This window comes from Corvus hawaiiensis, chromosome 6 (assembly GCF_020740725.1).
Source record: "Corvus hawaiiensis isolate bCorHaw1 chromosome 6, bCorHaw1.pri.cur, whole genome shotgun sequence".
Taxonomy (NCBI): Eukaryota; Metazoa; Chordata; class Aves; order Passeriformes; family Corvidae; genus Corvus; species Corvus hawaiiensis.
In genome coordinates this window covers 23,257,961-23,271,438 of record NC_063218.1, presented here as the reverse complement: position 1 = coordinate 23,271,438, position 13,478 = coordinate 23,257,961, and the positions used below count along the sequence as shown (strand labels likewise).

At 46.1% G+C, this 13,478-nt stretch overlaps 1 protein-coding gene across 2 annotated transcripts in view; it reads left to right on the top strand.

Annotated features, from left to right (window-relative positions):
• Positions 1–13,478, top strand: part of IFT43 (intraflagellar transport 43) — a 43,580-nt gene that overhangs the window by 22,738 nt on the left and 7,364 nt on the right. For both annotated transcript variants that reach the window (XM_048308189.1, XM_048308188.1), the window contains 2 exons: positions 5,451–5,483; positions 5,946–5,992. In XM_048308189.1, coding sequence (XP_048164146.1) covers positions 5,451–5,483; positions 5,946–5,992 — 80 coding nt within the window. The remainder of the gene's footprint in view (positions 1–5,450; positions 5,484–5,945; positions 5,993–13,478) is intronic.

Genomic DNA, 13,478 nt, shown 5'->3' with positions numbered 1-13,478 from the left:
AGGGCTAGGAAGTGGAGGGCTGTGAGGTGACATCCTGTGGCAAAAATAAAGGCTCATAGCATGCTGAAATCAATGGGAAAACTTGCCTCGATTGTAGGAGATGTGAAGATTAAACTCCGTAATTTTGTAAAGGAAAACCTGGCTTTTCCATGCTGCCACAGGCCAGGAAGAGAAGGTGGAAACTTAAACCAACAGATTAGAGCCCCAGGGAAGGTGCAATGGAATAGCTGAGAAGAAGCCTTGTGGTGCTTTCCAGCACGGGCAGCAGTTATAATTTACAGACAGCCTTGGTGAATGTGTCCTTTCCTGTGCCACAGCAAACAAGCAGTGACTGAGACCCACACTTGGAGAGCCCGGAGAACTATCAGTTAGCACTTGTGTGTCATATTGGATGTATAACTTAGTTGTGCCTTAGGCTATTGAACAAGCTGCAACTCCTAGCTCACCGCCCACTCACTGTGGTGATGGGCACCTAAGGAACACTTGAGCAAGAGAGTACAGCGTCTTTTAAAATCTTTTTTTCCCCCTCCTCCCTCAGGCCTAGACCTGAATTACAGTCTTTGCCCGAGAGGCAAAAGGCTTCGTGCTTCCCTGTGGGCTGAGCCAAGCCTTCAGTGTTGAGGTGGGTTGTGGTTTTGTATGGAAGCACTGAGGCAGAACGCGAGCCGCTGACTTGCTTCCTGCGCATCCAGCCCGTCTCTGCCCGCCCTTTGATTGCCCTGCTGTCTCCAAACAAAATGTATCTCTGATCATCACGACCTTCTCCTTTTTTCCACGTTTCATTCTTTCAGCAAAAGGGCAGCTTGGAGCGGCTTTCTGGTTCCACGCGATTCGTAGAAGTGGTTGAGGCATGCCAAGAAATAGGCCAACACACAAGGGCAGATGAACTTCTTCCCCCGCTGCCCTGTCAAATGAAATCAGCCCTCGGTCGGGACTGGCGGCGGGTGCCGGGACAGCCCGCGGGCGGCGGTGGCGGCGGTGCTCGCTCGCGGCGGCTCGCAGGCCAGCCCGGGCTCGCAGGCCCTCGCTGTGCCCGGCAGGGGGCGGCCGCGGCCCGGCAATGCTGCGGCTGTGGCGGCGGCCCGGGCAGCGCGGCTCGGAGCGGCCCCGGCCCCGCGGCCTCGGGCGGAGCGAGGCGGGCACTGCCGGGCCGGCGAGCGGGCTGCTCGCGCTCCCAGCCCTCTCTCCTCCTCCGCCGCGCCATACCGGGCTTTCCCGTCCGGCCGCCTCCGTATGCATTTTAGCAAGCTGCTGTAATTCCTCCCCTTTTCCTTAGCTGTGCTGCCTGCCCCCACACCTCCCCAGGCCGCATGAGAACCTCCGATCCTGCACAGTGAACCCCTTGGAGCCTGGCTGTGGCGCGGTGCAGGACGCAAGTGTGTCTGGAGCTCTCAAGAGCTGTGGACATTAAAAGATTTCAAGGACATTTCTTCCCATTCATACCAGTTATGTCCTCTGCTAAAATAGGTTAACGGTGTCTAATTAACCACTGCACATTGTCATGCTGCATAAAGATAGCATCCTGGCTGTTCTCTGAGCCCTGCCACTTTATCTCCATTTAGATCTCCGTGGTAGTCCATTAAATGAGAAAGAAACAGTTTAACAGAGATGATGTCTACATTGGAACTGCCTTTCACCCTTCAGCACAGAAGTTGCAGTCAGCTCAGCTGTACATTAGGGGGGTGTGTGGGAGTAAAGTCTCGGGTTTGAGGTTTAACCCCTTCTCATTAATGTGGACGAAGGATTCCTCCTGGGCAGAACTGAGCAAAGACAACACTCAAGAACGAGATCAGATCCATATCCTCTGCCCCAAGGCAGAACTAGGAGAGAAACAGGTATTCTGTACTAGGAGTTACATACCATGGGGTTACACAAGGACTGTCAGGGTCTTTCACCCAGTTTCACAGCTATTCAACACTCTGAAATAGAGAGGGAGGGGTAAGCAGCTGGCCAAAACCAGAGGGAATATTCTGGGATTATGGTTATGTTTGGGAGTGCTGATGGCCTCTCAGGGGAACGGAGTTTTAAGGGAACTGTCCAGGTAATGGAGTGAGTGCATGTTCTTTACCCCTGCAGATGCAATGGACTTGGGAGCATAAGTGAAAAAAACAGATGTATCCCTGTCTCACAAAAACGGGGAGTGGCTGGTGTATAATACAGCAGACTGAATGTATTTCTGAGCACTGCTCCTGGGATTGTATTGTTTTGTTTGTCTTTACTCGAGTGACTGTATCTGTAGTTCATATTCAATTGCTCATTTTGTAGGTCCTTGTTGCTGCCCTCCCTGGGCTGTGCCTGCTGCTGCAGCAGACAAAGCAGGGCAGTGCACTTCGTGTTGGTGAGAACATGAGAAAAGAGTAGGAAAGCTGTGTATGGCTTGAGTTTAGCCGGGTTTGTTCCATGTGTGCTTTCACTCACCACTAGAAAGCTCACAAGATGATTGAAGAGGGTGCTGTGTACCCAGACCTGCTATTCCTGAAGGAGGAAATGTTGGTCTCAATGTGTTGCAATTGGCATTGGTAAGATGAGACTATTCTTAGGAAGGGGTACTCCACAATCCTTAAAGCAATGTAATATCTTCATGAAGAAATCCTGTGAGGCTTTCCATAGTACTTGGAGGGCAAAGAGACAAGCAGGTGATTGGTTCTGCAGGAATACTGTCCCCATGTGTAGCTTAGCCCTCGGCTAAGTTTATGGAATGGACAGAACTGAAGGTGGGGCACCTTTTGAAGATCTATTAATGATTTCTCTTGCTGCCTTGAAGGTTTTTAACCTTAGGACACAAGACAAAGCTTGTCTTTCCTCTCAGAGTAACTTTGTTATGTAGATTTAAGTAATGTGATTTCGCCAAAAAAGCAAAAGACTAGTTAAACAAAAAATGTTTTGTGATTTTTTTTCCTCAATCTGAAACAAGAGCCAAAAAAGTAATTTGGCACAAACAAAATGAAAGGAAGCCTTATAAAAAAATAGAGGAAATAGTGGGTTGCCTGGTATCTTCTTTGCTCAATCATTAAGGCCATGGAGAGTGTAAAACATACAATTCCTTACTGTGCTACAGAAGGTTCATACTATATTTTTGGGATTGGTTTCTACATGTGACTTATCAGCTGGCTTGAAATGCTAGTTTCATCAAATAATGTTATACCAAATCAAATATTAACAAACATATCTGGTACAGGTGACTGGAAGCAGATGTCTCTCCTAAACAGAAGAGCAGTCATTTCTAGCTCCTGCTCCAGTGCTGTCGATACATAAATGCTCTGCATAAACCACAGTACTGTCAGTGTGACAGACTTGCCTCACCCAGTGCCACCATTGGGATCTGTGGCACAGGGACTGAGGTGTTTTCCTGAGGGTGCTGACCATGGGCCTGCAACTTGCCCTGGAAAGAGGAAGGAACAGTCTTGTTTGACAGGAGAGTTCTAACACCTGGGCTCTGGGATTAAAGAGGCTGGTACTATTCCCCCCTTCCTGCTGATGAGTTTGTTCCCCAAATTACTATTTTTTCCAATATATAGTGTAGCTGTTTCATAATGAGGTATTTGCTTATTGTCCTGAATAAATCCTTTCCTAACAACAAGGGAAAGTTGAGAAAGCTTAAGTCTCAGAACATAAGCAAAGCAGTCTCTGCCTCTAGGACTAACATGACTGCCTTCCCTGTGGGCCACCTGGGTATCAGTCATGACAGGGAGCTTAGGAAGAAGAAACAGAATTTGCTTACAGGGATAGTAGGAGTGACCTTTTCTCCTGGGAAATATAAACATGTGGAGTGTTTTATTCCTGCCTGGAGACAGGAGAAAAGATGTAAGGAGTGTGAGTACTGAGCAAGAGAATGTTACTTGGGGTTGGACAATCATCAGGAGTAACAGGATCACGCCAAGAAGATGTTAAATTGAACCCCCAGGAAATCATCTCACTGTGCAAGGCTGTGCAACACCATCATTTGGGATGTTTCAGCCGGAGAGGGCAAAGCTATGTGGGAACCAGTTCTGTGAAAGCATAAAGGAGGAATAAAATAGGAGAAATCTTGCATCATCTTTCTACCTCTATCTTCTCAGAGTCTAAATGCCACTGAGCGCTGGTGGAGGGTTCTCTGAAGCCATCTATGTCTTTCTCCATACTATCACGAGGTTCACAAAAAGTGTTTTGTACTACCACTGGGGAGAAGGATGGAGCTGGACAGTTCATCCTCACTGGAAGAGCTCTTTCCTAAACTCCCCAGTTCTGTTGCATTTCTGCTCAGATGCAGATGTCACCACACAGCTGCAACTCTGATTATAGCAGTTTTATTACTGGGCTCAGATCACTGATTCAGTGTAATCTTTAGCTTCTCACATTCTGCAAGCTCCAGAGAGAGCAGTAGAGACAAATGACTTCCTTCTCCTTGTACCTCTTCTCTATATAGCTAGACATCCTCTGTGCCCTGCTCCTTGCTCTTAGAAGAATAGATTATTCACAGGAGAGCTAGATGAAGACTGTAACTTGCTAGAACAGAGAGCAGATGAGGAGACACCTGTGCCATGTCACAAAGTGCTTTGAAAAGAGCAGTGCAAGGCAGGGCAACTTTTCTTACATCTTGGTGTGTCCTGGGACAGTCCATGTGATAAGGGAGAGCCCCATGTATTCTTTGTCATGGTACCCTGACCTCAGGGGAGGGGAGAATATTTATTCCCAACACAAAGACATAAAACTTCACTCCGCAAAATGGCCAAAGCAATCAGCGAGTGATGGAGTATCTGCTAAAAAGAAACCTGGCATTTAATTAACTTTTCAAAGTGCTGGTTCAGCAACCTCCATGTTTTACATTTTGAATATTGAAGAAGCGTCCCTAATCGGGACTGAATTAGTTCTGGGGTTGCCGGGGTGGAGAGCAAGGGAGCTGCCATTTGCCAGTGCCTCCCCACCATGTTATTATTATGAACTCCTTTTAACTTGGCCAGATCAATCCTGATATTCTGCAGCGACTGCATGTCTGACCTGAGCTTGGCCAGCTCAGGTGGGACTCCTAACCTGAAAGGCAACCAGACAGTCTTTATGCACAACCAGGGGGAGGAAGAACCTGTTGACCTCACAGGAGTAGGTAGACAAGGTATAGCACCTTCTTCGTTCCTTAATGTGCCAACCTCTCTGCTCAGGTATGGCCAGCTTTACCTGCAGCTGATGGCAAAGGGGATAAAAAAGTATCTGAGAAACTAAAAAAACAGGGAATATGGTTCTTGCCATATCTGGGCATGGCTGTCTTTTGGAACCAAGTGGTTTTGTTTCAGTCTGTCGCACTCAGGGACTTTTTGATACACTGGCTTAATAGTCATTCAGAACTCTTTAAGGTGTGATGTGTTCTATCAGACCTGGTGCAGGAACTGTTTTACACAATAACAATTATATAGGGAAAGGTAAAGTTCTTAATTTTCTCTAGCCTTTCCTAAATATAAGTCTTCCTTGTCTTGCAGGTCAGGAAGAAAGCATGCAGAAGAAGTAGAAGAGTAAGTTCCCATTGTTACTGAGATTTCTTCCATAACTTTTACATCTGATCTGATCATCTGACCAGCACACCAAGATCTGAAAGTTGGGAAGGATGCAGAGCCTTTCAGGAATTCATGTCATGTGTCCTGGGATGGGGCAGGGCTGGTCAGTCTATAGTTCCCTGGATACGGAGTAGATGATGGCTCTGTCACTCCCATAAAATAGAAAGAAGGAAAATGAGAAAGCAACTGCTTTCCTCCCAGACCCACCCCAGGCCCTACTGTCTGCAGCCTAGGGGTTTGTCTTAGGTACCTCTTGATGAGATTTCTGCTGAGCTCAGCAATGAGGGGTATGGAAGATCAGGCTAAGCATACTTGGGAACTCTCTCCTTGACAGGCTATGAAGCTTATGGGGAGGAAGGGGGCACAACAAGATGTTTTTCTGGGCTTGAAATTGAAATTCTTTCTTGTGCTTTGCTGCAGCCATCGTCTCAGACAGCAGACCGTGGAGGCATCAGATGATGGAGGAGGTAAGGTATCACCTACTTGACTGCAAGAAGTGCCTTCATGCATGTCTGGGGGCTCTCCAGTGAGCAGAGGCATCTTGTAAGAAATTGCAAGGAAATGAACCACTCTGGGGGTAAACAAATGTGGGAGCTGCTTAGGTCTCCCCAGATGAATGAGAGAGAGAGAGAGAGAGTAAAGGAGATGGAGAGGGAGGATGAAGAAATGAACCTGTAGTCTAACTCTGGTTCTTCATGAACACAGAATTATAGAGGACCCTTGGCAAGCAGGAAAGTGCTGAGGACACACTTTTCTCTGGAATTACTTCCATGGAGAATCGTGGACTGGGGCAAAATGAGAGCTAAAAGCATAAAAAAAGGTTAAGAGTGGGGAAAGAAGTCCCTGCTCTCCCCTGGTTTAGGTGATAGTATGCTCTGCTTAAAGCATCTGTTATCTTTTATGGAAATATCCTTGTTCCCAACAAGACAAGCACCACTCTCCTGGGGTCTTTGTCGTGGTTGAATTCTTAATTTAAAAAATCTGCTTGCCCTAACCCAGGATCATAGATCATAAGCTAAACATAAGCACTGGTGTCCCATCTCATCCGTGTACAGGCTGCTATGAAATCTACTGGACTCCTGACTTAGCACTAGTTTTCTTTACAGTGTATATTACCAGCTCTTCTAGGACTGGATGAGTCAAGAGAAATCTCAGGAAAAATCCACAGTGTGAATTTCAAGACAAGCTCTAGACAACGGTAGGGAGCATAGAAATTCATTAAAGCCTCTAGGAGGTACCTCAGTTTTCAAGGACTAAGAATTTTATACAATGTATAAAAAGTTGCACCTGTAAAATATCACCAAGCATCAGAAGAATTATCTGGAGTCACAAAGGATCAGACATCAGTGTGGCTAATGAGATTAAATGAAGACTTATTTGGGTCTTCCAGACTGATAAAGCATTGCAACATATGACTGCCAGAAGTGGCACCTTTATAGCATTGGCATCTTCAGAACAGACTAAATTTTCCCCCAGGAAGTTTCTTGGGCTTCTTAAATTTCAGTGTATGTCACTGAGGCTGGTAGTCTGTTCTGAACAGCTCTGACTGTTTGCATACATGCTGTTCTTTTTGTTGAACCTTGGTCATGTACTTGGAGTATGACTGTCTTTGCTAACCAGGCATAAAAATGCTTGCCACATGTTTGTTTGTAGCATGTGACTTTCAGCACTTCAAGACCTTGGGTAATAAACATAGCATAGAATTGATACAGAGCGTGGTATGAAGACATTTTGAATCCTAATACACTTCACTTATTTATCTGTGCCTAACCTAGGCACAGATTAGCAGTTGAATTTGGATTGTTTGCAAACTGGAGTTTGGCTTCGGATTAAATCTACGCATTAGAAGAAGGATCCTGCAAATCTGATACGGTTCCTACCCAAGCAGTTTCTGGTGCAAATATGCTGGGTTGTGGGTCTAATTTGCATATAGAAAATCTCGAAATGGATGGTGCATTGCATGGTTGTGGTCCTATTTTGACAGGGAGATTAAGAAAACTATTCTGGGAGAGGAGTTTTCCATGTGGGCTCAGCAATTGCAGTGAAGAAAAGTGACATATAAACAAACTCCAGAACTTGAATAAAGTTACTTTTTTGAATAAGCAGAGAGATACAAGTAAGTGCCTAGTGTAGAAGGCAGGGAGTAGCATGCAGCGGCTGTGGCTGGGCAGTAAATTGAGCTGTAGCAGCCTCGCCTTTGCATAGAACTGCACTTGAGTTTGTGTCCTTAACTGTAACCGTATAGCTCAGATTCTAAACATACAAAAATCAAGACATTGGTGTATGGATCCCCAAGGATGGGTCACGGTTATTTTGTGCTGCATAATGTGTTAGCTTGTACACCTTAATATGAACAGGCGCGGTTGCGTAACGATTGCTGCTGTCAACCAATACATTTGGATCGCCTTCCTTTAACCTATTAGAAAGCTGAGCTGTACCATTCCATTAACATTGTTCGTCCCCCATCCAACCTTTTCATTAGAAGAATGAAGGACAAAACTATATGCCCTTAAAAAGGTGTTCCTGTGAATTTGGAATGTGCTCAGTTGTGATCTTTTATACATTACTTACACCCAGAGACTCCGAGTTTGGAGTCCATTTGAGAATGTGTTAAAAAAGTATAGGGCCTGTAGAGAACCCAGTTCAGCATGTGGAGAATAGAGGGAAGTTTGTACAGCCAAGTGGAGGCTTCTGGGCTTGATATGCCTTGTAGCTTCAGAAATAAAAGTGGAAATCTTTCACTGCTCCTGGCCTGTGTATGAAATAGCATCTGATTCCTTATCTCTGTGGGAATTTGGGAGAGAAGGACAGAAACTTCTTAGGCTGTGTGAAACGACTGAAACGGTATGGGAGATGGTAAGTGGGTGGACCAGACAGGGACATGCATGGAATGGTCTGCAGTTTCGGTACTTTGTTACAGTTGCACAGGGAAACCCAGAAGGTGGAAGTCATCCATACTGCACAATATAATATCCTTGAGATGCCAGCAGTGAAGAACTTTGGCTCAGATCATGCTCAGAATTCATTTTCTCCATTTCATATTTCTCTGGAGTCCAGGACAAGACAGCCCCTTTAAGAGGTTGCCAGTATTGAGTTATAGGAAAGCAAAGACTTGTGTTTGGCTAAAAGCACCATTTGCCCCTGTAAAACTCCAAGCTGGGAAGACAGTTTTGAAAAAGTGCAGTGTCTCTTCAAAAGTAGCTCTGGAGCATCTGGTTGATGCCTACAGCACCCACTGTGATCTTAGTCCCCACCTTCCTGAACACATGCTGGTACTCGTGAGTACTCGGGCACAGCAAATGGGTAACACCTTTGTTAGTGGGTATGTGCCCACTGGACCTTGGCATGGGGGACCAGGTCCTCTGCATGGTGAGAAACCTGCTTTTGCAGGATTTAAAGCATCACACTTGAGGAATAATAAACCTTCACAAGCAACACAAAAGTGCTTAATTCCTAAAGGACAGGCCTAGTTAAGTCACTTTTGGCCAGGGGCAATTGGGGGCTTAATGCTTTGTAGGTAGCAATTTGTGCAATCTGAGAGAGAGGAGTTTAAGGGTAATTGCTCAATTTTCTGTCCATGTCAATGGGGAAAATGAGCAGCAGGGACTGAGCTCTGTATGGCAGGGAAACTGCATGAGATAGGAGATGTGAGATTCTCAGTGGAATTTAAAAGGTGCTATCTGCAGAGCACTGCTTCCTTTTCTGTAGCAGCCAGGAGCTTCTGCCACGTGCAGACTATCCTTTGTCATGAGGTGGAAGGGAAGATGGGACAACCAAGCTGAAGTTGATGGGCTTTCCCTTCCCTTTGCTCCTTTCTCCAGCAGGGCACAGAGGGCTTTGCTCTGCTTGTATGTCTCTGGCACAGAGCTAGATAGGGCTGTTTCCTGTCGGGATGAGAAATGCTAACATTCCTCCCCCACCTCAGCAATCTGATTTGTCCTTTGGCTAGAAGTTTCTTTGTTGTTACTTTCTTGTCCACCAGTTCTGCACTGCTGCATTGCATTCCCCCGATGTCTTTCTCCTCACTACTTTGCCCTTGGATTTTTCTCCTCAGCACTTTATGGGAACTTATTAGCCAAGGTTGTAATCCCTCTCCCAGCTATTCCCACATAGACTATTGCCCCGTCATCAGAAGTCCCTTTCTGCTTTCTCTCTGTTACCCTTGGGATGCATAGCTCCTAGGGCTTTTCTTGGAAGACTGGGATGTGATGTGTGATTTTCTGTCTGCAGGAACAACAGCTTGTTATTTTAAAGCAGATAGTGTGTGTGAATGAGACAGCTGATTGAAATGAAAGCCTGACTGTGCTACACAGACAACCCAAACCTGACCTGCAGGTGAGGAAAGCTGCCAGGAGACAGTTACTAGATCTGTGCCCTCAAGGCAAAACCCCTTTCTGCCTGCTGGGAAGCCTTCTCAAGGAAGCAGAGTGGATGATTAGACCTCTCTATGCAATGTCAAACATCTAGTAGGACTTCTTACCCTTCTGGCATGTGCCAGCAGCTCCTTTGCATTTGAGCAGGATGAGAGACCAGACTCTGAACAACAGAGGAGGAAGTGGGCAGATGCCATGGTCCCCAATCCTTCTGGGCAGTGATACCTATCTGTCAGGTGGGAGGTCTGTCATTCACAGCCATAAAATATCCAACACCTCTTGAGCTGCATGCGAATACGCACCAGTGATGGTATTGCTCCAAACAGAGCTGAGAATAGAGCACAGTGAGGGTTATTGTTTGCTCTATCATTCCTGCTCAATTTTGCCAGTTGCTTCCCTGGTAAGCTGCCATTTTTACAGAGCACTCCAAGTGCTGGTGGATTCCAGAGGCCATGAGCTGCAAGGATAGCTGCAGTGGGTAAGAGGGGCAGAATGAGGGTAATGGGAGGGCAGAATTTGCAGGAACAGTCAGGGATATGGCCAGTGGGTACTTCATAGGCTCAGAAGGCAGTGTTGGAGTGATCTGGGGAGAGCTAAATGGATGAAAAGTTCTGAGCATTAGTGAAATGGAGACAGAGTGAAAGACATAGTGTTTTGGAAGTGGTATGAATGGGCTGAATAGAAGGTTTTGGGGTAGAGAGTGTCAGTGGTTGTTGGGTGTCTGGGATTCTCCCTTGTGACTTTGTGTGTGGCTCTGTCAGCACATCACAGTCCTCCCCTTTGCTGCTCCCCCAATGCACTACCCTGAGTCTCTGTGAAAGGTCACTGAAGGGCAGACTCAGCCCAGCCTGATGGTTTCCACTGAACTGTTGGTCCAGGCCAGTTTGAACTCCTCCAGTAATGCTGGCATTGTGATCTAGAGCCTCTGGTGCTGGAGGAAAGCTCTCTCTTGAGAGCCACAGTGGGCAGGGGAGAGAAGAGAGTATGTCCCAAGAGATTGTCTGAAGTTCTGTTTGAAGCAGCAGACCACTGGCCGAGGGACAGTGGGCTCCTTAATTATAAGGAAGCACATACAGCTTGTTGGGGACTGAAAATGACACTGTGGGGAAACATCTGCTGCTGCTAAATTCTGCGATATGGTTGATACACAGTCATATTGGGTCTGTGATTGCTGAGTCCATAAATGTAGTTGACGGACTAGGTTTACCTAAAATACCCTTTAAGAAAAAGCTCTTGAAAGATGATTACAGAATTGAGACACCATCATTTAAAACTGCCTGAGGCAAACTCCTTTGAAAATTGCGGCAGTGGAGGGACAGAGAGAGAACCGCGTAGCCCTTGATTGTAGTGTCGTTCCCTCAGGACCCGTCCCCCCTCCTCCTCAGTTTCTCATCTCATATGAGAGAGAGCAGCAGTAAGATTCCTCATCTGTCTTATGAAAATCCGATTCTGAGTGGCTCTGATCAAACCCAGCTGGCTGTCAGCAGTGGTGGCCTTGTGTGGAGGGAGGGAGGCTTCTGAGGAGTCGCTGGATGTGGAAGTGTCATGGGTGCTGCCGATCAAAGAGGCATTTTTTAATAAATATATATAAGAAAAAATAAAAAACCTAAGGATTTAGCATAAAAGAAATGTAGTTTGTCTTGTTTTTCCAGCATAACATGAAGAGGATGAAATAGAATCAGGCACGCCTGCTCCTGAACATACTTCCACAGGAGCATCCTGAGAAGCTGCTTTCCCTGCCCCAGTAATGCTCTAATGCAAAGTCCCTCATCTCCAGCGTTGTTGAAGAGGGTTTTGTGTTTCTGAGTTCACCACACCCTCTCCTGAGAGGACATGAGAAGGACACCTCATGCCTTCTCATCTGCTGCCCCACTACCTTCTGAGTATGTTTTAGCAGGGGAATACTGCAAAGGAACAGGGAACAGTCTTTAAAAAGAGGAAGACACATGTTACTGGAAAGGAGGGCAGGCATAGCACTCTGTCAGGGGGCTGTTGGTAAGACTAGGAGCTGTGTTACCACTCTAAATGCTGATAACCTCAGGAGCATGGTGGACTCCAGGTCTTGGGCGTGGCCTCCAGTCTCTCCCGTCTTCTGCTGATGATGAACAAACCTATGCATTAAGAGATTCCTCACCTTAAAAGCCATCAGTGTCTGCTCCTACTTCTTGCATAAGTACAAGCCATGCACTACTGCTTGTGAAGCCGTGCACTGAGCCCAGTGACTCATCTGACAGGGCTGTTCTGTGCCTCTTCTCCCACTTCGAATGACTGAAACTGGGCAGAGCCTTTGTGTCAGCAGCAGCCTTGGGAAGCAGCAGACATGCCTGATGCCTGTCCCCTGCAAGCTGTCAGGTGCAGAAGAAGCCATGCCACACCAAGTAGTCTGTGAAAGCACGACACTATTGAAGCAAGTAGAATGTCTCCCAGACCACCTGACCCTCCAGCCAGTCATCCGTCTAGCTGAGATGCAATATTATGCAAGGCAAATGCATAACCTTTTAAGGCAAAGCTGTAGGGTCAGTACTGAATCTGCTGTATGACCTTCCCTAGATCCTGTGATTCCTCTGGCACCCGCTCACAGGGTGACTTTTCCCATCAGCTTGGCCAGGTTGTGCTGTTACTATTCTCTTCTCAGAAGGGTGCTTTGGGACATGGGACACTCAGCTTATCTTCTGCTTATCTCAGCTGTTGAGACAGTGCCCTGGTAGCTGTAGTACTGCCTGCTTTTCACTCTGCTGCTTTCATCTCCCTGCTGGCTGATCAGGCAGGTACGCTGCTCCATGTTGGCCTACTAGTAGGGCAATTTCAGTCAGGGAAAGACATCCCTATGAAATTAATGTCCAAGCATCCAAAGAAGTGTTCTTTATTGTCTCCATTTGCCTGCTGCTCTCCTGAGAAAGCTTCCAAGAGGCTTCAAGCTTGTTTGTGTGCTCAGCAGAAGCTGTCTGTGTCCCTTGTTCTTTATGGTTTTTTGAAGATTTTTTTTTTGCCTGTTGCTTTCCACTTTTTTATTTTCTTTTTTTTTCTTCTTTTTTTTTAATTCTCCATTTTTCCACTTAGAGAGAAAAATTATTTATTGCATTGAGATGTGCTAATTAAAGCCATTTTCTGGTATTTGGTTACTGAAGTGTTTGATGTCTCTCTGACAAGACCATGAAATGCACAGTGTGTCCACAGGGACAGAATTTGCTGAACACGGTGCTTTGTAAATGAGGGGACACAGTGTCGCAGCAGCTCATGAATATGAAACGCCCATGATGCTACCTCAGTGGACTTGGGAACACAGATGAATCCTGTCATGTGCTAAATGAGACCAATTTCTTTCACTTAACTTCATCTTCAATCAGACCTTCCATTTGCCTGTTTAAAATTCCCCAAACGTGATGCAGAAGGTAACAGCATTCAGTAAAACAAAGTTTTGCAGCAGCAGAGATATTGTAATTATTTCAGTTTTACATTTTATGAGCAAGCAACATAAAATTAGTTTCATTTTTATACCTGTTTGGTGGTAAGAGACTGTCAGCTCCAGAAGCCACTACCCTCTTTGTGTTCTCTGGATATGGTGGTGTGTGCACAGGGA